A 27,846-nucleotide genomic window follows, 5' to 3' on the forward strand; every position below is an offset into this window, starting at 1 on the left:
GTCCTAACTTCTCACTTACTAACCACAGACCATTCAGCCCAGCAAAAAACCTCACCCCTTTTCTGCTTTGAGCAGTTGCCCCCTATTCACTGCCATTTGCCCCCTCCTTTGCACAGGAAGGCTTGTGGTCCCAGGCTAAAGGGCCTTTGGTAGCTGGGGCTGGTGTGGGTAGGGGCTAATGCTACCGGTGGGGCAGCATTGTTCAGTGGATAACCTCTAGGACCAGACTGCCTGTGTTCAAATCCCAGCTCCACCACCGCCTAGCCATGATCTTGGAAAAGTTACTCAACTTCTTTGTGCCTCAGTTTCTTTATTGTAGAATGGGAGTGAAAATAATTCCTATATCCTTAACACCTCGATTCTGGAATTTTTCTTGTTCAGGCCAGGGAGGAGGGAGTGCTGGGCTCCACTGAGCCAGTGTGAGAAAGCCTGGAGGACGAGCTGGGGCTGGGAGTGGACTAGAAAAAGGTGAAGGGAGTTCCGAAACCAAGTTTGGCCTATGTTTTCCCAGCTGGCACTTGCAGTCCTTAGATCTGGTACCGCTAAGCTCTGGAGCTGCCCAAGTCAAGCCCCCCCCCCCCCCCAGGCCTTTGTCCAGGTTGCAGCAGGCCAGGAGCCTCGGGACTCCTAGTGGGCTGGGCTGCCACCTTGTGGCCACGCCTGGAAACTAACCCAAGCTGGGTATTGGCAGGGCAGGCTTTGGGGTAGCCCTGCTATGATGGTAAGTAGTGGGGTGGCAGACATCCCCACCCCAGACCAAGCCTCCTCCTTCCAATGGGCAGGAGAGAGTGAACCCAGGGGTGTCACAGTGGGAAACTGGTGACCTTGGCCACAGGACCTGTAGCTTGAGCAGTGATCCTGGTGCTTAACCAGGGCTGGGCAAGAGTGGGGTATACAGCTGTTCCTTCTTGCAGCCTCTGGGGCAGGGCCTTGTAGCTCACTTAGGCCATGGGAAGACTAGAAAGGGAGGAAGGGGAAAAGTACTCTGGGAAGGTATCTAGACCAGGGTTTCTCAGCCTCTGCACTGTTGACATCTTGGAGCGGATAGTCCTTTGTTGGGGTGGGTGGGGTCTTGCATTGTGCGTTGTAGGATGTTTAGTGGGCCGCTATCCACTAGATGTCAGTAGAAGCCTCTTCCCCAGTCATGATCATCAGAAAGGTCTACAGACACTGCCAAACTGTCCCCTGGGAGGTAGGTACAATTTCCTTTGGTTGAGGGAATCACAGGTCTAGACATATTTGGCTACAGATCTCATTTTTGCTGCTTACTAGCTGTGTAAAATAGTCCCTTCCCCTCTCTAAGCTTGTGTTTCCTCATATGCATAAAGGAAATAATATTTAGCGAGGATTAAATGAGATATTACCTCACTTCCTTTTGCCCCTTCCCTTGGCCTCCCCAGCCCCACTCCCATTCCTCTGTGACCAGTCCTCACTCTCCCTCTCCCTCATGGACTCCTGCCATTCCTCAGCAATGTCCTTTAGGGTGTCAGTGTGGCGTGGGGCAGAGCATCAGCACTCCCTGGGCTTGCCTTTTGGGAAGGCAGAGCCTCAATGCCTCTCCCTGCAGGCTGTGGGAGGGAGGTGGGGAGGTGGGCGATATGGATGGCTGTGGTGTAGGTGGTCAGGTGTGCACATGCGTAGGAAGGATGGATGGATGTGGGCATTTCTTCGAGGGTGTCCCCAGCAGGACTGTTTAGTAGCCACTGAGTTCTCCTCCCAGAAGCAGCTGGAGACTTGTGGCTATCCAGGGGTCTTCCTTCCTCCGTGGCTCCTCTGGTAGGGAGAGCCTGGTGGGTTCTCTTATATGTGCCTCTGGTGGGCACCTGCACATGAGTCAGCTTGCAGGGGAGCATGGTCAGTGTGTAGGGGTGAGTCCAGGTTGTGTGGGGTCTGAAGCCTAGATATTTTGGAAAAGAATAGAAAGTTGGGTACCAAAGTGAGGATTTATTTAGACTTAGAAAAGAAATCAAGACCAAATATAGATTTCTCAATGCTGACAAATACCACAAATTTTTGATGTTTTTGAATTTTTTGATAATTTGGGAAGAGTAGCTTCATATATTTATTTGCTGCATGAGACACCTATATAATACTTTTAAGTAAGTTATATTAATTTGGAAGCATTCAGAATGCCAACAAAACAGTTGCAACTTGTTTTTGCAATTGCAGAATGATATCTGATTCAGAAAACATTTATTTTATGTAAGCTGCACCAAAGAAAACTGAAAATGAAAAAAAGCATCAACTTCCCCCTCATATAACTACTTTTTTCTGTGCACCAACAAGAATCTGGTTCAAATGTCCATGTTAATTTACATCTCTCAGATTGTACCAGGCAAGGTTAGTGGCTACTGAAAATGCCACCAGGACAGGGCTACTTAAAGACACATTCGTGAAATACAAGGGACCCAGAAAAGCCAAAACAATTTTGAGAAAGAGTAAAACTGGAGGATTCATACTTCCAAATTTCAAAACTACCAAGCTACGGTAATCAAGATTGTGTGGTATTGGCATAAGATAGATACATAGATCAATGGAATAGAAGTGAGAGTCCAGAAATAAACCCATATATTGATGGTCAATTATTTTTTGACAAGGGGGCCAAGGCAATTCAATGAGGGAAAGAATTGTCTTTTCAACAAATGATACTGAAACAATTGGATATTTATATGCAAAAGAATAAATTTGGATGAATTTGGACTCCATCCTCACACCATATTAAAAATTAAAAATGGAACTAATTTCTAAATGCAAGAGCCAAAATCATAAAACTCTTAGAAAAACTTGGACTAAGTAATGGTTTCTGGACCTTATCAAGATAAAAGAAACTTTTGTGCTTCAAGAAAGTGAAAAGAATTCACAGAATGAAAGAATATATTTGCAAATCATGTCTGTGATAAAGGTCTAGCATATAAAATATATAAAGAACTCTCACAACTCAACAAGAAAAAGACAAATAACCCAATTTTTAAGTGGGCAAAGGATTTAAATAGACATTTCTCTAAAAAAGAATACATGTGAAAATATGCTCAGCATCATTGGTGATTGGGGAAATGCAAATCAAAACCACAATGAGATACCACTTCACACTCACTAGGATAACTCTGATAAAAAAGACAAATGATAGTAAGTATTGTCAAGGATGTGGAGAGAATGGAACCCCCATACATTGCTGATGGGAATGTAAAATAGTGCAGCTGCTTTGGGAAAAAAGTTTGACGGTTCCTCAAAAATTTAAACATAGAGTTATGATAAACCCAGCAATTCTACTTTTAGGTATATACCCAAGAGAATTAAAGCATACATCGACACAAAAACTTGTACATGAATGTTCATAGCAGTATTATTCATAATAGCTAAGAAATGGAAATAACCCAAATGTCCATCAACTGACGAACCGATAAACAAAAAGTGATATATTTATACAAAGGACTATTATTCAGCCATAAAAAGGAATGAAGTACTGATACATGCCACAACATGGATGAACCTTGAAAACATTATGCTAAGTGTTGAGGTCTTGTTATAATGGCATGTCATAAATTTTATGTGTGATTCCATCCATATGAAATGCCCCAAATAGGCAAATAAAACATTTGTATTACATAAGCTGCATCATAGAGACAGAAAGTAGGTTAGTGGTTGCCAGGGCAGAGGGGTAGGGCGCATATAGGAGAGTGACAGCTAACGGATATGGGTTTCTTTTATGGGTGATAAAAATGTTCTGAAATTAGATAGTGGTGATGGTTGCACAGCCTTGTGCATGTAATACAGATCACTGAATTATACATTTTATTATACAAGGTGAGTTTTATGATATGTGAATTATATCTTAATAAAAAATTGGAAAAACTGAAAGAAGGATCAGTTAAGCAGGAGTTTATAAATGATTTGCCTATGCCAAGAGCAATTTCAGCTTGTCATGGTCTCATTCCCTTATCTGTAAAAGGTCTACCCTATTATCCTTTTTGTTTCTCTGAAATGTTCTAACTGAATTACTAAAGAATTTCAGAACTGAGACATACCTTTTAAATTCATTAATTTATTACACAGAATGAAAGCCAAAGTCCAGACGGGTTAAGTCACATTTCCAAGGTCTCAGACCTGGTCAACAACACACCCAGTTCTAGATCCCAGAGAATTATGTAGCCATTGACATGGTATAGGACTCCCTTCACACTGTTCCTGGGAAAGTTCTACAAGAATTAAAACCCACTGGTAAAGGTTCTCTGAAAAAACAACTTAACTATACTAAAATGACCCTGTGCAGCATAAAAACAAATATTACACAGCCTCATATCTAGTTTTTTAAAAATAGTAACGAGCCTGTGTGCAGGTGGCTTAAATGCATTATAGATGAGAAAAAACTGAGCTAGAACCAACTCATTCTACATTGTCACATCATTATCTTTGACTTTACATTCCTCCTCATCTCCTCATCCTATCGCCTTCCTCGTCTTGCTGCCTTTTTTTGCCTTTTTCAATCTTGCCTACCTCTTTTCACCTGCACCAGGCTGCACATTTTTGGTTGCCTCTTCACGTGACAATGGTTTTATAATATTTTCTATACAGAGAACAGGGAGAGAATTCAGTCTTTCCTTCAACATGGTTGATCAAAACTTGTTTTGTACCATTGATAATTTAAGGAACCTTCTTTCAGGCTCACAACTTCATTGGAAATGTCATGTACATTTTTAGGATTGATGTCAAATTTAAGAAAACCTCAGTCAAGTTTCTTTCATTTGTAGGCTGTAAGAGTTCAAGGCATTTTGAGTTTCCTTGTGTGGTGGTTAATTTGAAATATTTTTTAATTGACAAGTTTCATTAAAATTGTGTTGAGGATGCTATCTTTGGTGGCATTAGTATTTTGTGTTGGGTCAGCAAAACAATTTAAGTCTTTTTTAATGTGTTCAGGTAATTTACTATTCTTCATTGGTTGGATTATCAAACAATGCAAGAGTCTTTTCTGTAATTCTATTAGAAAGCCATTTCTTCTTCTTCTTTTTTTTTTTAATAAACTACTGTTGCTATGACCTAAATTTCTTTTTGGCTACAATTGTCTTCTCATTGTCAGAATCATTTTAATTTATACAATGGTTCATCATTATTGCTTTTGTTTTATATTCCATTTCTTTAAAATATATTCCACTAAACTCAAGTGAAATTTATACCTTTAGATAGGATCAGCCCCAATATGCCCATCAATGCCACCCAACATAAGAGGAAGTCAGAATAGAAAGAGACAATGGTCATAACCAATTGTTTAAAGTAATTTACTTTGGCAAATTGGAAAAGAAACTAGACCAGGTGCACGTATTTCTAGGGTTTCTCCCAGGGCCTTGGAAGGGGCTCAGACAAGGGAGGAGACCTGAAGCTTAAACTCCATTGGCTTCACAGTGTATGAGCCTCTGGTGGTGTGCTCTGTGTGCATGAATGTTATTGTATGAGCACATATGTGTAAGATATACGCATATGTCTCTAGAGAGCATGGTCCTGGTGCTTCCTCAGATCCAGCCCAGGTGAAATGGCTCCATGAACAAGGGATGTTTCATCTACACTGCAAATGCAGTTGGGCTCGCCTAGATGTCCCCTTTGAGGGGATTGAGGTAAAGGACAGGTCAGGAGGGTACCTCAAGTCCCATTCTCCATAGTGTGATCCAGTCTCCAGCAGTTCCTCACCCCTGCCAAATGTTCTCACTTCCTCCCCTGACTTCCTCTGCAGAGGCCACAGAGCAGAGTGGCTAAGAGTGCAGTCTTCGGAGACCTCTGCCTGGGTTCAAATCCTGACTCATGACTTAAGCTGGTCTAATTAGATTTCTTCCCTGGGAATTTTCTAACTGGATTTTAATGGTGAGATCTAAGACAACCCCTGAGTTGCTGGAGAAAACCAGTATAGACTAGGGGAGAAGGAAGCCAGTAGAGACAAGAAAGGGAGATGCCTGGAAGAGCGAGAGGGGCTCCAGTCCTAGCTGCCGTGGCCCATAGATGCCATGGTGCTTACAGCTCTACTTCCATATGTGAGCTGCCCCATGTCCTTCTAACATCCCCTCTTGTGGAGTGTGGGCTAGTTTAAATGGAATTTCTGTTGCTTGCAACCAGAAGTGTTCTGGACTAAATGTGTCCCCATACCTGCTTCTCCTCCTGAAGTCCCCATCTCTGTAATGGCTGCACTGCCCACTCAGAGACAAACCAGAGCCTGAAGTCATCTGTGGCTCCTTCTTTCTCCTCACTTTCTTAGAACCTCCACACACAAGGCATGGTGAACAGTTATGCAGGTTGTTCACTGCACAAGTGCATCCAGCTGAAGAGATGAGTGGGAGCTGAAGTCCAGCCTGCTTTCTGCTTGCTTAGTCATGGACCCTGTAGGGGAGTGTCCCCAAGGGAGGAGGTGCATCTTTTTCTAATTGCATGCTCCCTACAGGATACTGGGGCCTTCCTCACATACGATTGGTTCCCTCAGTGCAGGAACTCTGCCTTCTCCTCTCTTCATCTGATTAGCTTTTCATTCCCCGTTATTGGCTCTCATTGTACCCTTTACTTTTCCTTATAGCACTTCTCACTGTTTATAACGCTGTACTGATTCGCTTTGTTCTTTGTGTAACGGCTCTTTCCCCAGTAGATTTGAAGCTGTATGAAGGTCGGGACTGCACCCTCAAGGTTTTGTGCTGTCCCCTCAACACCTACACCTTATTTGACACAAGTGTATCCAATCCTTTGCCTCCTGTGTGTGTGTGTGTGTGTGTGCATGTGTGTGTGTGCATTCCCCAATCACGGCCCCAGTTCAGGACAGGTCATGCCTCCTCTGAGCAATGCCAGTGGCCTCCTTGTCGCGGCAATGTGTACAGCTACTGTTACAGCTCTTGACCTGGGAAAGAACTGGGAGCGGCAAATGAAGAGTCAGAGAACAGCCTCTATTCCTCTGGCATGCTCAGCACACCTAGTGTTACAGCTCTCTTCCTGTCTTCTGATCTTCTCACTAACCCCTTCTTGTTATCCTCTTGCTTTTATACCCTTGGTAGGACTCAAAAAGCGTCGAATCAACTACAAGCTTTAACATCCAATTAGCATCAAGCTTTAACATCCAATCAGCAACAAGCTTTAACATCCAATCAACAACAGTGGGATTCAAAAATTACCCAATCAGTATCATGCAAGCAGCGCACCTGAGCACCAAGGGTGGCCCAGACAGCAGACATCTGCACAGTACTGGCACGCAGGGACGTGAGGCCCAGCCCTAGTAGCCCGGCGGTGGCTTCCAGCTGACCTGCACAGCACCTGTTGGTGGGGATGTGGAGCGACTGGGAGGCGGCAAGCAGCCGAGTCCTGGTGCCTGACATTTTCCACGTCATCCTGACAGGTCTTCCTGTCTCAAGTCTTATTCTCTCCCATCCATCTTTGAGCCCAAACTGGCCTTTCTAAAATACAGACTTATCTGTATCCTTCCCGTTTAGATTCCTCTATGGCTCCCACTTTCCCTCAGGATAAAGCCCAAATGAAGTCCATTGCAGTCCTGCCTCTGGCCCCTTCCCATGAGCATCTTCAGTCCTAAGAAGGCATGGTTTTCTTCATCTCATCTCTGGATCTTCTCCAGGTCCTTCTAACACCACATCTTGTGGGCGTTCAGACTAGTTTAAGTGGTATTTCTGTCCCTTGCAACCAGAAGTGTCCTGGACTAAATGTGTCCCTTGCACTTGCTGTTTCCTCAGCTTGGAGCACCCTTCTTTGCCCCCTGTTTCCTAATCAACTCCTTCAAGTCTCTTATTAGGGGTTACCTGCTTGTCCATACCTCCCCCAGACTGGCCAGGGACCCTTCCCCTTTGCTCCTGTGGTGTTCCTCTACCACACACACCCCTACTATATCACTTCATCCATTTTGATGTAACCCGCTGTTAAAAGGTCCCACTCTCCCCCGAATGTCTGTGTCAAGGGTAGGAACTGCATTCAATGGTCTCTGTTTTCACCCAGCATAGGGCCTGGCATCTGTTGAATGAATAAATTGGTGAATGAGCCCCAGGGTGTCTCAAAGAAGTGTGCAGAACCCCAAGCGGCATCTGGGGAAGTGGCCAGAAGACAAGTGGAGGATCATTAGTAACAGAACAGCTCTGCAAGTCTCCTCAGGGACACTGTTGGGGAGAACAGGTCCTCAGATACGTCATGAGGCTGTTCCTTCTGGCATCATGTCTTGCCTGCATTCCCTAGGGCCCCCTTGACTAATGAAGACCCTGAAACTGGGCCTGTAGGGTTTTCAGGAAGATGGTCTTTAGGGGATGTAAGAGCTGCTGAGCTCCTAGTGGCAAGTGTGTGTGTGTGTGTGTGTGTGTGTGTGTGTGTGTGTGTGTGTGTGTGCTGGAGGTGGGGAGGTGGTATATGAATGGGGAAGAATTTTGCCAGATTATCCCTTCAGGGGCCTTGGACTCAGAGGAGAGCATAGGTGTGTGTGTGTGTGTGTGTGTGTGTGTGTGTGTGTTTGTGTGGTCTCTCTCCTGTGGGTGGGTGTGGGTCTGTGGGCATTTGGGTGCATTGTCTACTCTTGTTTCTCAAGGCAGAGCTCAAATGGCACCTCCTCCAGAAAGCCCTCCCCAACACCCTGGCTAAATAAATGACCCCTCCCATGCTCTCAGGGAGCTTACAGCCTGATAGGAATACTGATGCCGCCTGTGACAATGTTAGTTCCCACGTGCCCCTTTCCTCACAGGCTGTGGGCTCCTGTCTTCTTACAGCATCTGATAGGACCAGGCTGCCCTAGTGGCCGAGTAGAGGTGTCTCTGCCTGTCTGGCCGTCTATGCTGTCCCCTTGCTGCCACCAAGAGCCCATAAGTACCATGCGGCTTACTGTGCTTCTCCAGACTAAATTAGTTTTTCTGCATAATGCTGCCAGCGCCTATCACACCCTTTATACCCATGAGGACGCCAAGTGGCACCCAGGGCCCCCTCCTCCCAGTGGTCCTTCTGAATACCACACTTGGGTTCACTGCGTGTGCGGAGGGGCAGGAATACCAACTACGAATGCACTTCAGAATCACTCGGGAAGCTCTCGAAAAATACCCATACCGGGCCCTGGGTATCTGGGCAGATATATTAAATCAGAATCTCGGGGCGGCGGGGGGCGGGCAGATGTGGATTTAAAAAAAAAATACTCATATAATCTGTGCATCCTTCCGTAAGAACCACTGACTTGTGAGTGGTGACGTACGTCAAGCTCAGAGGAACTTTTCCACAAACTGGCGACATAGGAGCCCCTCCTTTCTCTGGGCGGCGGGCTTCCTCTTTGCCGTCAATCCGTTTGCCACCTACAGGGGTCGCTGAGGAACAGCGGCCCTGCTTGCAGATTTTCCTCCGGATCCCACCCCAGGCCCAGGGAAAGCCGGAGCCAACGCGGTATAAATTAGCGTCTTTATTCGGAACACCTGCGCGAGCGCCCGCGGCTCGCCCGCCTGCCGTATAAACGTACAAAGTCCCTGCTGCACCACACACCATGCCTCAGAGATAAATACTGCCCTAGGGGCTCCTGCTCTGGCAAAGCAACACTTATTTACAGGAATAGATTACAAAAGTATTACAAAAAGTGGTCCTGAACCGGGGGACGGAGTGGGGGTGGGTTACGGTTACACCTGCTACACTCGGGACTGGAGTGCACCTGAGTGGATGTCGCAAGGGCTCCCAAAAGGAGAGGGCGCCCGCGCCCCCGCCCCAGTTCAAACAAACGGTTTGTCTAGGGGTGGGGCTTAAGTCTGCGAGGGTCTCACCCCTCCCCCATGGGGAAGGGGGCAAGGAAGAGGAACCCAGAGCGACCAGCGACCATCGCAGCGGGTCTCCAGGAAGGGTGCCGCGAGGCAAAACGGACTATGTCCTTGCCTTAGGGGAGGGAGGCGGGGGAAGGAAACACACTCCAGTTCTGCTTCTCCCGCCTCGGGAGGGGTCGCTTTTAAAGCGCTGTTGGAGGGGGGCATTTAAGCTCAATCTTCTGGGCGCGAGGGACCCTAGGGGCACCATCCCTCGGGAGGGTGGGCAGCTGAGTCCTTCGACTCGGCCGCCCGCCCCCTCAGAGCACCTGGTAGATCGGGTTGGGGTTCGCGCCCGCCGGGCACTGCGGGGCGGTGTCCGGGGACGGGGTGGGGGCGCCACGCTCGCCCTCGCTCTGGGCGGTCGCCTCTTGCGGGCGCGGGGGCGACTCCGGCGGCACGTCGGCCAGCAGGAGCGCGGGTGCTGCGGGGCTCTCGGTGGAGATGCGCTCCACGATGCTGGACAGGCAGTCTAGGCTCGACACGGCCGCACTCTTCCCGGGCCTGGGCTCTGCGCGGGGAGGGGTAGGTTAGTGAGCAGGGGTGGAGCCGCGGGCAAGTCTCCCTCCTCTTCCCAGTGCTTTGGGGCAGAATGGAAACTGAGGACTTGTGAGAGTCGGGGACAATCTAGCAGGAGTGTAGGACGAAAGGAGAAGGAGCTACACTCTAAGTATTTCGCCCCCTGAACCACCTCCCAGGGTATATATGTGGGGGGAGGGATCCTAGATAGAGGGAAGTCAGGACAGCTCCAAGTGGGACTGGGAAGGAGCAGCGAGCAGGGCGAAGCCCAGAATACGCACCGCTGGGCGCCTCGCTGTAGTAGGCGCCTTCATAGCAGTTCCGCCGCCGAGCGCCGCTCAGGGGGCCGCTGTAGTCCATCTGCAAACGGCAAGGGCGACCAAGTCAGGCCCGCGGGACCGCGCGGGGCCGAACACCACTCCCCATAGCCGCCCCCTCCCCAACGCTAGTCTCAGCCTCCAGCTCCAGCCCGAATCTGTCCTGGTTGGGAGTGGAGGTTAGCAGTGGGCAAGAGCTGAGATCTGTAGCGTGCAGGGTAAAACCGAGGGCGGACGGGCACCTAGGAGCTCAAATCTGCATTTTGGAAGTGGGGATAAGATCTTCAAGTCGCCGCAGCGGTGTTCTAATAGCGCCCCTATCGGGCTGATCACATCTGCCCCGCTGTCTTCCAAAGCACGAGGCTACCCCAGTGACAATTGCCCAAGACACCAGGGTCCATTCTAGGGAAGGATACTGGCCCAACCTCCCGGAAGGCCAGCTTCCTGCTCTTGGAAGCACGTCCCAGAATCCCAAGTGCTGCCCTCATTTCTCCTCCCGCCTGGGGTCCCGGCCTTACCATGCCGTCGGAACAGTTGGAGCGCGGGCTGGACGCGTCCGAGTCTCCGCTGTAGTGCTCGCCGCCGCGGCCTGGGGGCAGCGGGCCGGGCGCGTAGAAGGCGGCGGCACCAGCGGGCGCGGAGTCCTGGTCACGCAGAAGAGCCTGCAGGCTCTCGATATAGCGGATGGCGTTGCGCAGGATCTCTACCTTGGGCAACCGCTGGTTAGGGTTGCTCGACGTGCAGCGCTTGAGCGTCTCGAAGGCCTCATTAACTTTGCTCAGGCGGCGTCGCTCGCGCATGGTGGCAGCCTTGCGGCGGTCCGCGTTGGTAGTCTTGCGCTTGCACGCCTTGCAGGCCCACAGTAGGCAGCGGCCCGCCTGGTGGTGCCCGCTGGGCGCGCGCACATGCTCGTCCTCACGCGCGCCGGGGGCCGGGTGCACGGCCGCAGGGAAATGCGAGTGCTCCTCGGGCTTCAGGAGTGCGCCCACGTGCACCAGGCGCGGGTCCAGATCCTCGAAGAAGCGCAGGTCCGGGGAGTCGAAACACGGGTCGTCATAGAAGTCATCCGCTGTGGCAAAGGAGCAGAGAGAGCCGTCGGGGCCCGTCAAGTCTACGTCGCGGAGCGGCGGTGACAGTAGCTCCATATTCCGGTGGGGGGCGGCGCGGTCCTGGCTTCACCCTAGGGTTGCCCGGAACTTTCTGCCGCTCGGGAACCCGGGCTGTGTGATAGCAAAGTGCAGGGAGTCTGAATGCACATTCAACTGCCGGCCACCCCGCCTGTCCTGTCCGACTGACTTGAGGTTGGGGAAGAGGCGGCAGCGCCCCGGGGCTTCCCCACCCCTAGCTTGCGCCAGGCGCCGGGGGCTATTTATCCGTAGTATAGCCTGAACGCGCGGCGCCCGAGCGGACAGATGGGGGAGGGGGAGCCCGAGGCCAATAGGAACAGAGATGGGCGGGGCTTGGGGTCCCCTGGGTGGCCGCAGAGGCTAGAGAGTGTCCCGCCCTTCCGCCCCTGACTCCAGCGCCCGCGCTCCATCCCTTCCCCTGGCAGGGAGGGAGGCAGAGACTGGCAGCCCAGCGCGGCTGTACTTGGCTCTCGGGCACACCCTTTCCAAATCTCTCCAGCACCGGACTCCTGCGTCCGCGGGAAACGCTGGCGGCGCGCTCCCCTCCGAGCTGACTTTGAGCCTTCCAATGTCCCCAGGAGTAGAGCGAAAGTAGAAATCAGATCGTGAGAGATTTGAAGAGAAACAAGATGTTGGGGGCAGAAACATACAGAGCTGAAATTGTGAGACGGTGAGAGACCCAAAAAGGCTGATACCCGGCTAGTCCCTGCTCTGGGAGTCGCTCAGAGGTCTCGGCCCAGCCCTCTTCCCTGGATGCTTAGAACCCCAGCCGCGTCTGTACAAAAAGTCCGGGATCGCTGCTAAAGCTTTGCCCTAATCTCTCCAACTCGGGTCCTGCCTGGGGCCGTACTCCGGCACGTTTCTGCAGCGAGGCGTCCAGTGCCATGGCCCGGGGTCTAGGCTGAGATGCCTCTTCAGATGGGAAAACTCCGCTTGTTGGGGGTTTGTCTACACGTCGTTCAGTGCTGGCCCAAGGGCAGTGCATTTCTCAAAGGTCATCAACGCAGGGAACTGGCCTGAGGACATGGCCTCAGAGTGTAGTTTTTGAGAGTGGAGTTTGCAGACCAACTGAGTCCAGACTCCGAAGTTTCCCAACTGTGTGATTTTGTGAAAGCCACCTATCCTTCCTGAACCTCAATTTCCACGTTATAAATCTGGGGATAACAGCAATCTCTTGGAATAATCCGGTGGGGGTGAGAGACCAAGGATGTGGAAGCCCTCAGGCTTCGATGCCCAGCAGGCTTCCTTCCTGTTGTTTGGGGCACAGAGCCCTGACAGGGGCCTGGTCTCCAGGCCAGCTGTGTCTCTCACTGGAGAGGCGGGGAACAGAGGAGAAGGCAACCCCCTGTGGGATCTCCAGCTCCCATGCAAGCCCCAGTGTCACCCACCCCCATGGGGCCACTCAGCTTCTTCCTGAATCTGCAGTACGCACCATCCTCTCAGCACTTGGGCTAGAACTATCCCCCTGCCTGGATCTCTCCTCCTGGAAGCCAGACATTTAAGCAAGAGTGATCTTTATGCCTGTGTCACTGATTTCTGGAAGCCATCCTCACTGGCCCTCTGGACCCTGGGAAGCCCTCCTTTCCCACCAAACCCAGAAGGCTCTTTTGGGGTCCTACCTTCTTCACTTCTCTGCCACTGGGAGTGCAGAAGGTCCCCTTTCAGGAAGTGATCACCTCCCTTCACTCCATAGTACTACCTTTGCTTATTCGTTCAAAAAAGTCTGCACAGCCTAGCTGAGCAATGACAAAGTAGCTCCATATTCCAGTGCGGGGCCTTGCCCAACTGAAGCCACAGGGGTTTCCTGGAACTTCACGTATTGTGAAGTATCTGTTATGTGCCAGGTACTGGTCCAAGGTGTTAGGGTTACAGCAATGAACACCACCAAGACCCTGCGTGCATGGTGTTTACATTGTAGGGCTGGGTGACAGACAATAAACAAATAAGCAAAGACATATATGATGTGAGGAGGTTATAAGTTTTATGAAGAAAATAAAGCAAGGCAAGGGAACAAAATGATGAAGATTATTTCATTATATGGAGTGGTTAGGGAAAGCCTCTCTGGGATGGTTACATTTGAGCAGAGACCTGAATGAAGCAGGTATCTGCAGATATGTGGGGCCAGAGGGATAAGCATGTGCAAAGGCTCTGGGGCAGGACTGTGTTTAGTAGATTTGAAGTACAGCAAGGAGGCTGTTACAGTAATTCAAGTGAGAGGTGCCAGTAGCTCAGATTTGGGTAGCAATAGAGGACCTGGTGAAAAGTGCTTGAATTATAGGTATATTTTCAAGATGGAGTAAGCAAGGTTTATTCATGACTGGATGTGGGCATTGGGACAAGAAAGGAGTTAATGATGACCCTTGGAAGACTGGAGTTGGGAAGAGCAGGTTTGTAGGGGGTAGATCGAGCATTCGGGTTTGGGCAGAATGTGAAATGCATATTGGACATCCAGGTGGAGGTACGGAGTAGGCAGGGGGATTCATGAGGCTGGAATTCCAGAGGAGAGGTTGGGGCATGGGGAAGACCTGTCCACTCTAACTCTAAGACATGGCTCAAGTCTGTCCATCCCCAGTGTCACCATCCTGGACTAAGCTGCCACACTGCTGGCCTGGACCACCACAATAACCTGGCCATTCTCATTTCTACTCTCTCCTTGCCCCTGGTATAATCCATTCACTAGACAGCAGCCTGAGTAGACTTTTAAAAATGTAAATGGAATTGTATCACTCTTCTTATTCAAACTCCCCCAAAGCTTCTTATTCCATTTCATTTCCTTAACCTATAAGGCTCTGCATGAGCTGACCTCAGCCTGTCTCCAGCTTCACGTGGAACCAACTTCCCCTTGGTCACTCCATTCTAGTTAGTCTGACCTTTCCTTTCTTCCAATGATCTGAACAAGATTCTGCCTTGAAGTCTTGTACTTGCTGCTCTAAGCTCATAGCATTGTTCCCAGGGCTTTTCCCAGGATTGGCTGCTTTTCCTATAATAGGTCTCAGCTCAAACATTGCCTGTTTGAGATGTCTCTGAACATTCTCTCTAAGACGGCTGCTTCCTTTACTCTAGGTCACATCATCCTGCTCATCTTCTTCCTGGTAGTGACACTCTTTTTACAATTTTCCTTATTAGTTTGTTCATGACAGATTTAGCCCCATGAAGGCAGGGACATTTTGTCCACAATGCCATTTCCAGAAACCACCACAGCAGCAGTCACATAGTAGGCACTTGATAAATGGGTGGTATCGTACCTTTTGGACCTCTATGCATGTATTTGAATGTCTTGAACTGTGACAACGAGGATAGTCGTATTTCTTCAAAACTGGACAGTCGATACATGATTAGACATCCATGCTCTGTTAGACACATGCCCTTCCTAAGCAAGGCTCAGGCCTGCTGCAATATTGTAATCATATATTATAGAGAGATCTGGCTTTTATAATAAGCATGAGTCTTCTCATTTGACTTATACTCACAATGAGGAATGTAGGTACCCATTTTATGAATGATATAGATTGAGACAACTATTTCTTCCTCCTTGTTTAAGCCTTAGCAGGATGCCTGGCACATAGTAGGCACTCAATAAATCTTTCTTGGGTGACTAAATGAGTAGATCCACTTAATTGAAGGGTACTCTGAGATTCCCAGGTGAGCTCTTAAAACCATTGATTTATGCAAATCTAGATTTTTCTCAAACCTGAGCAAGCAAAGAAAATACAGAAATAAATTAGATGTTGAGATTTCAGTGATTACAACCAACCTTTTTGTGTTTTGTGTTCATAAAAGCTTCCTTAGGGCTGTCATCAAGATGCCTTTATAATGAATAAGTAAATATTATATTAATGTGTTTGAACTTACCAAATATGTTTAATATTTTATCACTTGTGACTTCTAAATCTACACTTCTTTGACAGTTTTAAACTTGATTTGTAGCTTCACCTTCTGTAATCAGGAAACACTGTTCTAAAGGACACACACATTCTAGTGGTAAAATGCCACCTTTATATTAGGCTTTCAAGTGGAATTGTTGTTTGCTATAAGGCTTCTGCTGCTCAAAAAAAGTTTGGAACTCATTGAACTCAGTGACTTTTACAGACCTCCCCAGTTCTGGGATCCACACCTGCCTGGAATCCCCGTTTTGATTGTGCCATATCTTTGGAGAGAGGATTGTCACACATTCCTCATTTGGGCAATACCATCCCCATTGCCCAAAGAGCAGGGACAAGTATGTCTCTGCCCTGGGACCTGGTGTCTTTTTAGTCCTAGGGCTGGGTTGAGGGCAGGGTGGGAAAAATAACATCGACTTTGGGAGCCGAAAGAGTTCAAACTCTTATACTGTGGAGTCTAGTCAAAGGTGCCCCTGAACCACAGGTGCTGAATTTGTTCTGGGAATGCTATTAGCAATGGGCTGAGGGACCACTGGTGGGAGGCAGAGGGGGAGCCGGTCCCTGAGCACCCCTCCCTCCTCCCTCCAGTGCCAGGCTGAGCAGACCTCTGGGCTCTGTGACCAGGGCAAGCACACACCTTGCCCTGGGCCTTGCTTCTGTCTTCACCATGAGGGGCTCCTTTGGCAGGAGGCAGGGAGGGAGCTGCCTGGGCGCCACCTTCTCCCTCTGCCCTTTCAGTCCTCCCTACTCAGCTCCCTGGGCCTGCCTGCCCAGGGGCTATAAATGGAGAGCTGGCCTCTGGGTAGGAATTCAGGCCTGGCTGGGCCCCCACAGTGTTGCACCTCAGGGAGTGGCTGGCCCTGGGGCTCCCAGCAGTCTTTATATATATATATAGCTTCTGGAAACCCAACCTAGCCTGCACCTGCTCCAGTCTTCAAGCACCCTGCCCCTGCCCAGGCTGGACCTGCGGGGCTTTTGGCCTGGCTCAGGCAGCATATACAGCCCGGAGGTGGGGGGGTACCAAAGGGCCAGAGGGTGAAAACCTGAGTGGGCCAGTTGGGGTAGGGCCAGCTCCAGGTCCCTTCTCTGTCCCCATCCTTTCCCTCCCTGTTCCTGATTCACCCTGAGTGCCCCCTCCATCCCCTACTGATCTTGCTCCCTAAGAAAGCCTGAATCTGCCCAGCACATGGGTATAGATCCTGCTAGGGGGCCAGTCTGGGGTGGTCAGGAGGGACTGTGATGCTGCCAGGGTATAGACATGGTCCAAGATTTGGGGCCAGGGTCCCAGAGGTTCTCCATAGAGAGCCACACTTCCCTCTTTGGGGGTACTCTCCAGCCTCCCACAGACAAGCAGGGCTTGGGACCCTGGCAGATGGGCTGGGAGGTGGAGAACAGGGGCCCACATGTGGAGGGAAGGGAACAGGAGGACAACCAGTGGCATGTGCCCTTCCCACCCAGTGTGCAGGGTGTGGGGGGCATGTGCTCTGCTGGGGGACATGCCACTGTCAGTTGTCCAGTCTATGATTCATTCACTCATTCAGCAAACATTTATTCAGGTGCTGAGAATATAGCAGGGAACAGAACAGATAATATTCCCTGCCCTTGTGAAAGTGACATTCTGACAGGGCAAGACAGACAATAAACAATACACATGATAGCAAGTTATAGAGTATGTTAGAAGGGAATACATATGGAAAAATTTGAAAAGCAGGGCAAGATGAGTGGGATTGTGGTGCCAGGGCAGGGCTGGCTGCAGTACTGGTCAGGTTGACAAGGTAACGTTTGAGCAGAGAGTTAAAAGGGGTTTGGGAGCAAGCCATATGTCATCTGGGGAAGAATGCTCGGACAGAGAGAACCAATAAGGGTCCAGCACCTTCTAAGGGACACTCACCTCTGCTGGGAGCAGGAGGCTCTATGGGGGACAGACGGGCGTGGCTCCTGCCCTCCCAGGATCCCTGGTCCTGGGGGAGGGACATGGAGGTGGCACAAGAAAGACTTTGAGGATGGGGTTTGATGGGTGATTTGTCACTTCTAATGAAAGGATTTCTTAAAAACCAAGAAATTCTTTAAGAATTAGGCATAATAGGCTAGAACTCTTCTTTTCCCTCTTTAATAGGTTTATTAAAAACACCCTTTGATATTGACATAGCACTTTAGGAGGAAATTCTTTAGATACAATTTTTACATTTAATTACAGATGCACCTAGAGCTAAGCTTTGGCCCCACTCAGGGGTGAGGTGAGGGTGGGCTGCTACCCAGGGAAGGGCCTGGGACGCCCAACAGGAGCGTGGCATGGAGGGGAGCCCGCAGCCACCCAGCTCTTCACCCCCTGGCCTCACGTGCCCGTCACACTCTGTGCTCGCCTCACACTGCCTCTCCTTCCCGGTTCTTTGCCAGGGACTAGGAAGCCAGGTGAGTAAGAACAGCAGGAGCTGGAGACTGCCTGTCAGGTAGGGGAAGCTCAGGCCCTTCCAGAAAGCCCTGGGGCATTCATTCACCCAGCCTCTCCCTTCAAGCTTAGTTTTCATGGAATTAAAGCCTTTCCCTGCCTCAGGGGTGAGCTGGGGTCTTTGTGTGGCCCAGCTTCCTGGGGCACACAGTAGTCTACCAAACAACACAAACAAGGTGACAATAGCTTAATGACTAGAAGTGTTCAAAGACTCAGAGTTTATGAGGGTGCTAATTATTCTTCCAGCCTAAGGACATTAGGCTGTTAGAGTGAGGAGATCTAAGTGAAAGGAGAGTTCCCTACCTCCACAGAATAAAGCACTGAAAAAAAAAATGTAAATTTAACTTGCAGCATGAGGGATTTAGGTCAGACATGAGAAACAGTATTATCGATTTATGGTATTCCTCAAGAGGATGTTGTCCTTGAGCTAAGCTGGTATGGATGCAGGAGAGGGACGGATGAGAAGGCCCCTCAAAGTTGCCTTCTCCCTTATGCACGTGAGGATTCATGAAAAGCCCAAGGATGTCCTCCTGCCTCTTCTGCCTAGAGTCCAGCGTGTGGGACCAGGACAGAGCTGACAGGCACGCTCTCTTGGGAGGACTGTTTGCCCTTACCTGCACACCTCCGTGTCCCTTTGTCGTGTGTTACAGGTATGTGCACCTCACGAACTGTGGACACCTCACACTCCCTGCACACCTTGCATATAATGTTCACCCTTCCCATAAAGTACATTTCACACTCTGGACACCTGACACTCCCTGTAAATCTCTCACATGATGTATTCCTCACACTCTGTGTACACTGCTCGCATAATGTACATTTCATGCTCTGTGTTCCCCTCACGCTCTGTGCTCACCTCACACACTACACCTCAAGCGCTGTGTACACCTCTCACGTGCCACGTCCGCCCCACACTCTGTAAATACTTCACACTCTGTGCACACCTCTTACATTAGTGCACATCACACACACATTGTGTACACTCCACACTCTGTATTACCCCACATACTGTGGACAGTTCTCATGTTGTGTACACATCACATGCCATGTACACCTAATACTCCATTTACACGTGACACCCCATGTGCACCGCACTCTATTTGTACCTCACACACTGCATACGCCTCCAACATGAATCTGTCTCACATACAGAACATTCTGTCCCTGACATCACACACATTGAACCTGAGATAGTGTGTGCCCTTCTTCCTCTATGTATACCTCGCACATGTGTACACCTCCCGTGCTGTGTGCCCCACCCGCAGAACACGCTCACATGCCACGCGCACACCACATCTTACGTCCTGCCTGCCCACTGCCCACGGAGTGAACACTGGCCTCCACCTACGGGCCTGGGCATCCCCCGCCCATCCAGAAAGAAGACACCAGGGGCATATGGGCCATGGTGTCCATCTTTTCTCTGTGGTTTCCACTTTGGGTGTTTTCAGCTGAATCTTCCTGCCTAGGAGGGCCAGGCCTCTACCTAAGGACTGAGGGGAGAGCTGGTGATGGGGCCTGGGGTGGGGATGGTGCGTGTGGCAGGATCCAGCGGGCAGCTGTGGCGACTTGGGGAGGGGGGTCCTCCTTCACCATTGCCTCCTTTCTGCCTCATCGGCCCACCTGCCAGCCTGCGGGGCTGGAAGGGGCTGGGATTAAGGCACACACAGCCGTTGGGCTCCAGGGACAGACACCAGCTGCCACTCCCAGCAGCTGCCCCAGCCACACGCCTCTCAGGGGAGGTTGGGCGCCTTGGGGAGGCCTGATTCTCCCCCCAAAACCTACACACGCCTCACCAACAGCACCCAGGACAAGGGGTTCCTGGCAGGAGGACAGAGGGCAGAGGGCCTCATGACTGATACTGTGCCGTGCAGTCTGCCCCACATCCTGCCCTGCCATCTCCAGGAAGCCTTCTTGGATTGCTGCTTGTCCCCTAGCCTGGGAAAGTGACTTACCGTCCAAGTGCACCAGCAGGCCTAAACCCCCACCCTAAACACCCAAGCATTCCTAAACACTCACTCTGTTTCCAGGCCCCAAGCTAGGCAGTGCGGCAGGATCTAAGGATGACTCAGACCGGGTCCCTAGCCTCAGAGAGCTCCGTCTAGTGGGGAGAGAGAGACTCATGAGTGAATCATCAAAACACCCTGCAGGAGTGCCCAGAAGGGATAACCAACTCTCTTGTGGACACCCAGGGAGACTTCCCCAAGGGGGAAATATCGGTATTCTTCTTGGTATTGAAGGATGAGTAGGAGTGTTCAAAGGGAGAGCTGGAGGGAAAGGCATTCCAGGCTTAGGGAACAGCATGAGTGAAGGCCAGGACATGCCTTGGGATGGTCCCCAGGTGGCTGACACTGTATTTAGGGTTCCTTTGGTCATTTAGGGCCTATTGCCTCAGATGCCCCAGAGGAGTGAATGGGCTGTAAGGTGAAGCTCACCAGCTTTTCAGGCAAGACAACAGGTCGTGTCAGAGGTGGGGACGGCACGTGGCCTGCAGGGAGAGGACAGCAGCCTTACACAGTGGAGAGAGCCTAGACTGGAGCCCAAAGCCCAGGCTTTCCACCTCATTGTGCTGCTCCCTGCTGCGTGACCCTCTCTGAGCCCTTCGGCGCCCCTTCCTGGTCCCACTTTCTGCACACATAGGATGGAGGCATTGGACCCCTGACTCCACTCACACTCAGACATGAGGTCTTGCCAGGGTCCCCGTTTCTCCCTGTCCTCTCAGTCTCCCCTTGGGCCTCCCTTCTCTGGGCAGGAGGGGCAGAAATCCATCCTCTGACTCCACCCATGTGTCCCAGCACAGGGCAGGCACACGTAGGCCCTGGCCAGCACCTCTGGGGGCCTGAGCATGAGGTCTGGAAAGGCAGTTAACTTGGGGGTCCCCACCCCAAGGAGCACTAGGGGACCATGAATGTCATAGTCTTTTGTTTTCCTGAAGATGCAGCATAACTTCCCTTGGTCCATCTGAACTTGTCTTAGGAGAATATGGTGCTAGTCTTGCCTGACATGAAGACTGGGTCACCAGTGCTGGGACTGAGTCTCCACTGGACTTGAGGGTCTAATAGACTCCAATGCTGCCTCTGCTTCTTATGTACCTTGTGTAACGCTCTTCCCCTCTCCACATCTCAGTCTTACCCAGCTGTGATATGTGACTAGTTCCAGCACCTACCTCACAGGATTGTAAGGGTTTAGTAGCCAAAGCATGCAGCATGCTTGCATTGTGCCTATTCAGGGTGCAGAGTAGGAGCTTGGGACTTGCTCTTGCTTTCCTTGCTCTCTCTTTGGATGGAAGTTATGGGCAGGCAGTGGGTGGATGAGGGTGAGGCAGGCAGTCTTGGGCCAGGCCTAGTTATTCTGGACTCTGGACCTCTCTGAACTGGGGGCCTTGGTGGCGTGGGGGCTGGCTGGAAGTGTGGGTGACAATGCAGCCTGCAAAGTGTTGTCTGCAGCAGCAGGCGTCACTGCCTCTGCTGTGCGCACGGGCAGCCTGCCAGCCGCCCCCAAACAAAGCCTGGCCGGGGGAGCAGAGTGGGCTGCTGACAGATGCAGAGAGGCTGGTGCAGGCAGGGCTGGGCGGGGGCGGGGGCGGGGGAAGGCACGAGGAGGCTGCTCTCAGTGAAGGCATCCCCAGAGGAAGCTGAGGTCCTGCAGAGTCCACATCTCAGTGGCTACTGTCCCCGCCCTACCCCAACACCAATGACATTTATCCCTGTTTCACAGTGTACGTGCAAACCTGAGGCCCAGAGAAGCTAAGCCACTTGCCTAGGGTTTGCGTATGCTTAGATATGGAGGCCTTGGGACAGAAACGCTCATCTCTTAACTCTATGTATCTGGTCAACCCTGAAACCCCAGACTTGGAGACAAGGGAATGGACTTGATGGCTTCCTGAGGCCCCTTTATGCCCAGGAGTCTCTGAATGAATAAGGATGAACTTTCCCCAGTCTCATGCCCTTGAAGCAGGGGCACCCTGCAGTGGTGGACAATGGTGGACACAGGATCACCAGCTGCTAACACTGATTTGCTTTCTCTGATGTTAAGAGGTGGCCATTTCTACCCTGACATCTGACCTCCAACTGATTTGACTCAAGGGTCTTGGGTCTCGCTATTCCTTCTTAGCTATCTTGGGATGGGATCTCAGAGTGGGCTTGTCCCAGGAACTAGGGAGAAGCACGGAGGTGACGGGAACATGGGGAGGAATAAACACCTGGTTTTGGGACCTTGCTGGGCCCATCAGATCTGCCCTCCATCTAATTAGGTCCTCTCCCACCTCTTCTTCTCTTCCCAGCCGAATTTTTTTTCACTCTTTCTTATAAATAATTTCAAACATAGAAATAGAAACAATACTGTAACGAATTCCATCACCACCTTTGACAACAGTTAACCCACGTCCAAACCTGACCCATTCATGCTCCATCTACTTTCTCCCCTTGTATTATATTGAAGCAAATTTTAGACATCATACATTTTATTTGTTTATATTTATTATGTATCTCTAAAACGTAAGGACTTCCTTTTTAACATAAGCACAATAACATTAGTGCACTACAATAATTAATAGTAATTTCTTATACCATCAAATATCCAGTCAATAATCAAATTTCCATTTGTTTCATAAGTTTTGTTTGTTTGAATCAGGATCCAAGTAGGGTCTGCCTTGCAATTGTGATTGGTTGATCTGTCTTTTAAGTAAAACTTTCCCTCTATATCTTTTTTCCTCCCTAGCAATTTATTTATTTTAAAAAACGGGGTTGTTTGTCCTGCAGAGTTTCTTATAATCTGGAGTTTTCAGATTGCATCTCTGTGGTGTGTTTTAACATGTTCACCTGTCCTCTGTATTTCTGTATGCAACCGGTAGTTGGACAGATGCTTGGTCAGATTCGGATTTGATTCGTTTGGGCAAGACTGTGAGTGTCGTATGTTCTTCCCTTGGGGGCATGTAATGTCTGGGTGTCTTCACCCGAGTTTTTATCATGTGTGGACACTGCTGGCTCCTCTTCCTCACCTCCTGCTTTCTTTAGCTTCCCAAACACAGGCTTCTGCTGATGCCTCTTCACTAAAACAGCCACAGACAACTTTATTATTGCTAAGGGGACATGTATCCCTCCTTGCCTTATAGGACTCCCTGTAAAGTCACTGTTGACTACATCCTCTTTCTCAAAATGTTCTACTCTCTCTTGTCTTGTTTCCAAGACAACGTCCTCTCTTGTTCTGCTCTGACCACTGACCATTCTTTTCCAGCCTACTTCCAAGTCTCCTGTGTCCTGTCTTCCCCGATGCTTCCACTGGGGTCTGTCCTTTGCCCACACTTTTTTAATCTCTATGGAGTCATTATTCATTTCTGATACTTAACCACCACCCGTACACATGTACAGGGATGAATTCATCCACATGCATTTCCCTAGCCAACACCTCACCTGCCAGCCTCAGACTCGTATATCCAACTGTCTATTAGACATCTCCACCCGGATGTCTCATAGGCCCCTCAAATTCATCACGTTCTACAACATGCTCACTATCTTCCCAAGGAATCCAGCCTGTCCTCAGGAAATCTTTCTTTCTCATTCAATAGCTCCACTAGCCCCTCTGTTACCCAATGTGGGGACCTGGGTGTCCTCTTCTACCTCTTTCGCCTTGCACCTCCACTTAATGGCCACTCAACTGTACTGATTTAATTTCTTGAATATTTCTTGAAGCCATCTTCTTCTCTCTACTCTGATTACCTCTAGTGTAGGGCAGCTGTTGACAGCTCTCATCTCTGCTGTTATAACAGCCTCATAACTTGTGTCTCTGCTTTGCATCTCAGGCCCCTTTAAATCCTTCCTGACACTGCCATTGGGCTGGTGACTCTACAATAGTGATCTAGGAGCATCTCCCCTGCATAACACCCTTTCATGCTCCCCACCGCCTCTGGAATAATGCCCAAGTATCCCAGCATGTCATTCAAGGCCTTCCAGAATGTGTCCCTCATTATTCTCTGGCCACATGCTCAGCGTTCCCTGGGAAGTAATATGGGTTCCTCTAACAGGATGATTCAAGTGGCCAGAACTTTGCTCTTACCATTTCCTTCTTCTAGCAACGCCCCTTCTCTTTTCACTGGGCATCTAACCTTCAATTGTCCTTGAAGACGCAGCTCAGGGTGCCTCATTAGGGAAGGATTTCTAACACCCGGGGCCCTCGATCTCTAGCTCCCAGGCTGGTTCAGTGCCTTCTCCCTGTCCCCCTGTCTCAGTTTCCTCATCTGTAAGGATTTATCATACAAACAAAATATACAAATACAGGTAAAGAATGCAAAATAGCAAACACAGGAGGTGGGTCAGTAATGGTGATTATTACTAAGACTTCTAGCATGATGTTTTCCATGTTGGGTCGACACCATTTTCTTGTCTGTCTCCCTCCCTGGGCTTTGAGTTCCCAAGCCCGTGACTTTACTCCTGCTGTGATCCCCAGTGCCCTGGCAGAGTCCCTGCCATGCAGCATGCGTCACTCATTCATTTGTTTGGGTGCAGACATGGCAGAGGCAGCCAGGTGTCCCCCAATATCCATACTTCACTTTTTCACATAATGAAATAATTTTTAGTTGAAAACATGGTTTATTAGTCACCTTGGGCCGCCCACAGCAAAATACTGCAGATTGGGTAGCTTAAACACAGAATTTCATTTTCTCACAGTTCTGGAAGCTGGAAGTCCAAGATGAAGGTGCTGACACCTTGTTTGCCCTGAGGCCTCTCTCCTGGCTTGCAGAAAGCCACCTTCTTATCGAGGACTCACATGGCCTTTCTTCTGGTGACTCTCTTATTAGGACACCAGTTATATCGGATTAGAGCCCTACTTTTATGATCTCTTTTAACCTTAATTACCTTTTTAAAGGCCCTATCTTTACATATAGTCACATTGGGGGTTAGGGCTTCAAACTGTGAATTTTGGGGGTGGTGGTTCAGGGAGACACAATTCAATCCATAACACATGGTCACCTAGCAGAAAATTACCTTTTCCAGATCCCCTTGCAGCTAGCTGTGGCCATGTAACTAAGTTATGGCCAACAGGGTATGAGTAGAAGTAATTTGTGTGTAACTTCTTGTTTTGACTTGAAGAGAAAGGAGCTGTCCTCTTCTTCCCCCTCCCTGTTGGCTGGAATATGGGTGATTGGCAGGAGCTGGAGTAGCCATCTGGGGTAAACAGAGTAATGGCCCTTCCCCAAACTGTTCATGTTCTAATCCCCAGAACTTGTGAATATGTTACTTTACATGGCAAAAAGACTTTTCAAATGTGATTAAGAATCTTTAGATGGGGAGATTCTCCTGGATTATCCAGGTGGGCCCAATGCACAAAACTGCCTGAACTTTCTGCTCAGTCCCTATAAAAGAAAGAGGGAGGCAGGACAGTCAGAGTCAGAGAAGAAAATGTGGCAATGGATGCAGAGGTTGGAGTGATGTGGCTGTGAGCCAAGGAATGCAGGTAGCTTCTAGAGGCCAGAAAAGGCAAGGAATGAATTCTCCTTTAGGGCCTTTAGAAGGGGCACTGCTCTGCCAATCTTGATCTTAGCCCCACAAGCTTCATTTCAGACTTCTGACTTCCAGAACTGTGAGACAATAAATCTGAGTTGCTTTAAGCCACTAAGTTTGTAGCAATGTATTTCAGCAGCAATAGGAAACTGATATACCACCTTAGATCATGTGATGGAAGTTGTGCATTGAAGATCCACAGAGCAATAGGACAGAGAGAGAATCTGGGTCCCCCATATTGTTAAGTTACCACATAAGCCTTTAACTTCCTGCAATTTTATGTAAGAACAGAATAAACTACATTTTTAGGTGTCTTTGTAATTACAGCTGCCTAATCTATATCCTAATTAATATGCATACCTACTATGTGTCTGCGAATGACTTGGGCCCCAAGGAATAAAATGTATATTGCATGTGCTAAGTGTGGTGGCTGGGATATACCCAGAAAATTATGGGAACATATATTTTCCTGGTTAGAGCTGGAACCCATACTACTAAGTGAAGTATCCCAAGAATGGAAAAACAAGCACCAGATATATTCTCCAGCAAACTGGTATTAACTGAGTAGCACCTAAGTGGACACACAGGTGCTACAGTAATAGGGTATTGGGGAGGGGGGAGGGGGGAGGGGGGCGGGTATATACATACATAACGAGTGAGATGTGCACCATCTGGGGGATGGTCATGATGGAGACTCAGACTTTTGGGGGGAGGGGGGGAAATGGGCATTTATTGAAACCTTAAAATCTGTACCCCCATAATATGCCAAAATTAAAAAAAAAAAAAAAAGAACAGAAGCTGGCACAGAAATGTCTTCAGATACATGTTTGTTGTATTAATCTGATTGAGAAAAGCCTCAATAGTCAAATAAAAATAACTTCAGCCCTAAAAAAAAAAAAAAAAAAAAAAAAGAAAATTATGGGAACATGAAGGAGGAAAGAAATATTTGGTGAACTAAGCTGACTGTTGCTAGGTAAATAAGGAATAGTCCCCTCATTTTGCAGATAGGGCCAAGAGGTTGGGTGCTGTCTCCCAGGCAAACAGATGGTGTGTCCCTGATGGGGAGATGTCAGGTTCTAGGGAAATGAGAAGTAAGAACCACTCGGCCAGGTGTGGTGGCTCACACCTGGAATCTTAGCACTCTGGGAGGCCAAGGTGGGAGGATCACTTGAGGTCAGCAGTTCAAGACCAGCCTGAGCAAAAGTGAGACCCTGTCTCTACTAAAAATAGAAAAAGTTAGCCAGGCATGGTGTAATCCCAGCTACTAGGGAGGCTAAGGCAGGATGATCACTGGAGCCCAGGAGTTTGAGGTTGCAGTGAGCTAGGCTGACACTATGGCACTCTAGCTCAGGTGATGGAGTGAGACTCTTGTCTCAAAAAAAGTAAGAAGCGCTTGCAGGGAAGCAATGCAGGTGATGAGGGTAAGCTCGTGGGCTCTGGAGTCACATTGCCTAGGGTGTAATCCTGACTCTGCCACTGACCATTTGATTTTGGAAGGTCCCCTAGTCTCTCTGAGCCTCTGTTTCCACATCTGAAGAGTACAGATATTAATTTACATTATTTAAAGAGCTGTTGTAGATACGAAGTAAGAGAATGCACAAAAAGTGTATCCCAAACCCAGAGCTGGGAACATAATAATCAATTGACAGCAGCTATTTTTAAGGTCCTACATGTCCAAAACTCAATGGTCAGACCCACCTACCGCACTGGCATGGTCTCACACCTTTGAGTCTCTTGAGGTCCCAATATTTAAGCCTGGGTCTCTCACACACAGACTTCTAGAATACTTACAGCTGCCGTGTAATATAATAGCCCCTGCCCAAGGAAGAAAAGAGGAGGGGAAAGGGTTGCCCCTGCTGTCCTTCCTTCCATCTCCCTGTCCTTCATCCTAAAGGAGGATAGAGGCTGCATGCTGTGTGCCCCCAACTCTAGGACATTCTCAAAAAGGCCAGACTATAGAGATGGTAAAAAGATCAGCGTTGCCAGGGGGTGAGGAGAGGGAGGCATGAATCGTCAGGACACAGAGGCTGTTTAGGGCAGTGACACTACTCTGTATTTTATAATGGTGGATACATGTCAGTATCCATTTGTCAACACGTATAGAATGGACAGCACAAAGAGTAAACAACCATAGTTTATAATGTAAACTATAGAACTTTGGGTGATGATGATATGCAGGCTCCGCAGTGTAGGTTCATGGATTGTAGCGAATGCACCAGTCTGGTGCAGGATGTGGACAGTGGGGGAGGCTGTGCATGTGTGGGAGTGGGGGGTA

General features: G+C 49.3%; 1 protein-coding gene across 1 annotated transcript; it reads right to left on the reverse strand.

Annotated features, from left to right (window-relative positions):
* Positions 1 to 9,402: 9,402 nt before the first annotated feature.
* On the reverse strand, positions 9,403 to 11,948 carry MYOD1 (myogenic differentiation 1). Its single transcript, XM_012780655.2, has 3 exons — positions 11,137 to 11,948; positions 10,583 to 10,661; positions 9,403 to 10,293 (listed from the first exon to the last, which is right to left on the reverse strand). Exons 1-3 carry the CDS (start codon positions 11,761 to 11,763, stop codon positions 10,043 to 10,045), a joined length of 957 nt encoding a protein of 318 aa, XP_012636109.1. The 5' UTR covers positions 11,764 to 11,948; the 3' UTR covers positions 9,403 to 10,042.
* Between the last annotated feature and the right edge of the window lie 15,898 nt (positions 11,949 to 27,846).

Source organism: Microcebus murinus, chromosome 4 (genome assembly GCF_040939455.1).
Source record: "Microcebus murinus isolate Inina chromosome 4, M.murinus_Inina_mat1.0, whole genome shotgun sequence".
Lineage (NCBI taxonomy): Eukaryota > Metazoa > Chordata > Mammalia > Primates > Cheirogaleidae > Microcebus > Microcebus murinus.

Bases quoted from the DNA above. Each gene is read 5' to 3' on its own strand.
- MYOD1 (XM_012780655.2), bottom strand. From the start codon at position 11,763: ATGGAGCTACTGTCACCGCCGCTCCGCGACGTAGACTTGACGGGCCCC. The intron at 10,662-11,136 runs GTAAGGCCGGGA...TGCCGTTTGCAG, and splicing joins CCAACTGTTCCGACGGCATG to ATGGACTACAGCGGCCCCCT. The intron at 10,294-10,582 runs GTGCGTATTCTG...CTCCCCGCGCAG, and splicing joins CTACAGCGAGGCGCCCAGCG to AGCCCAGGCCCGGGAAGAGT.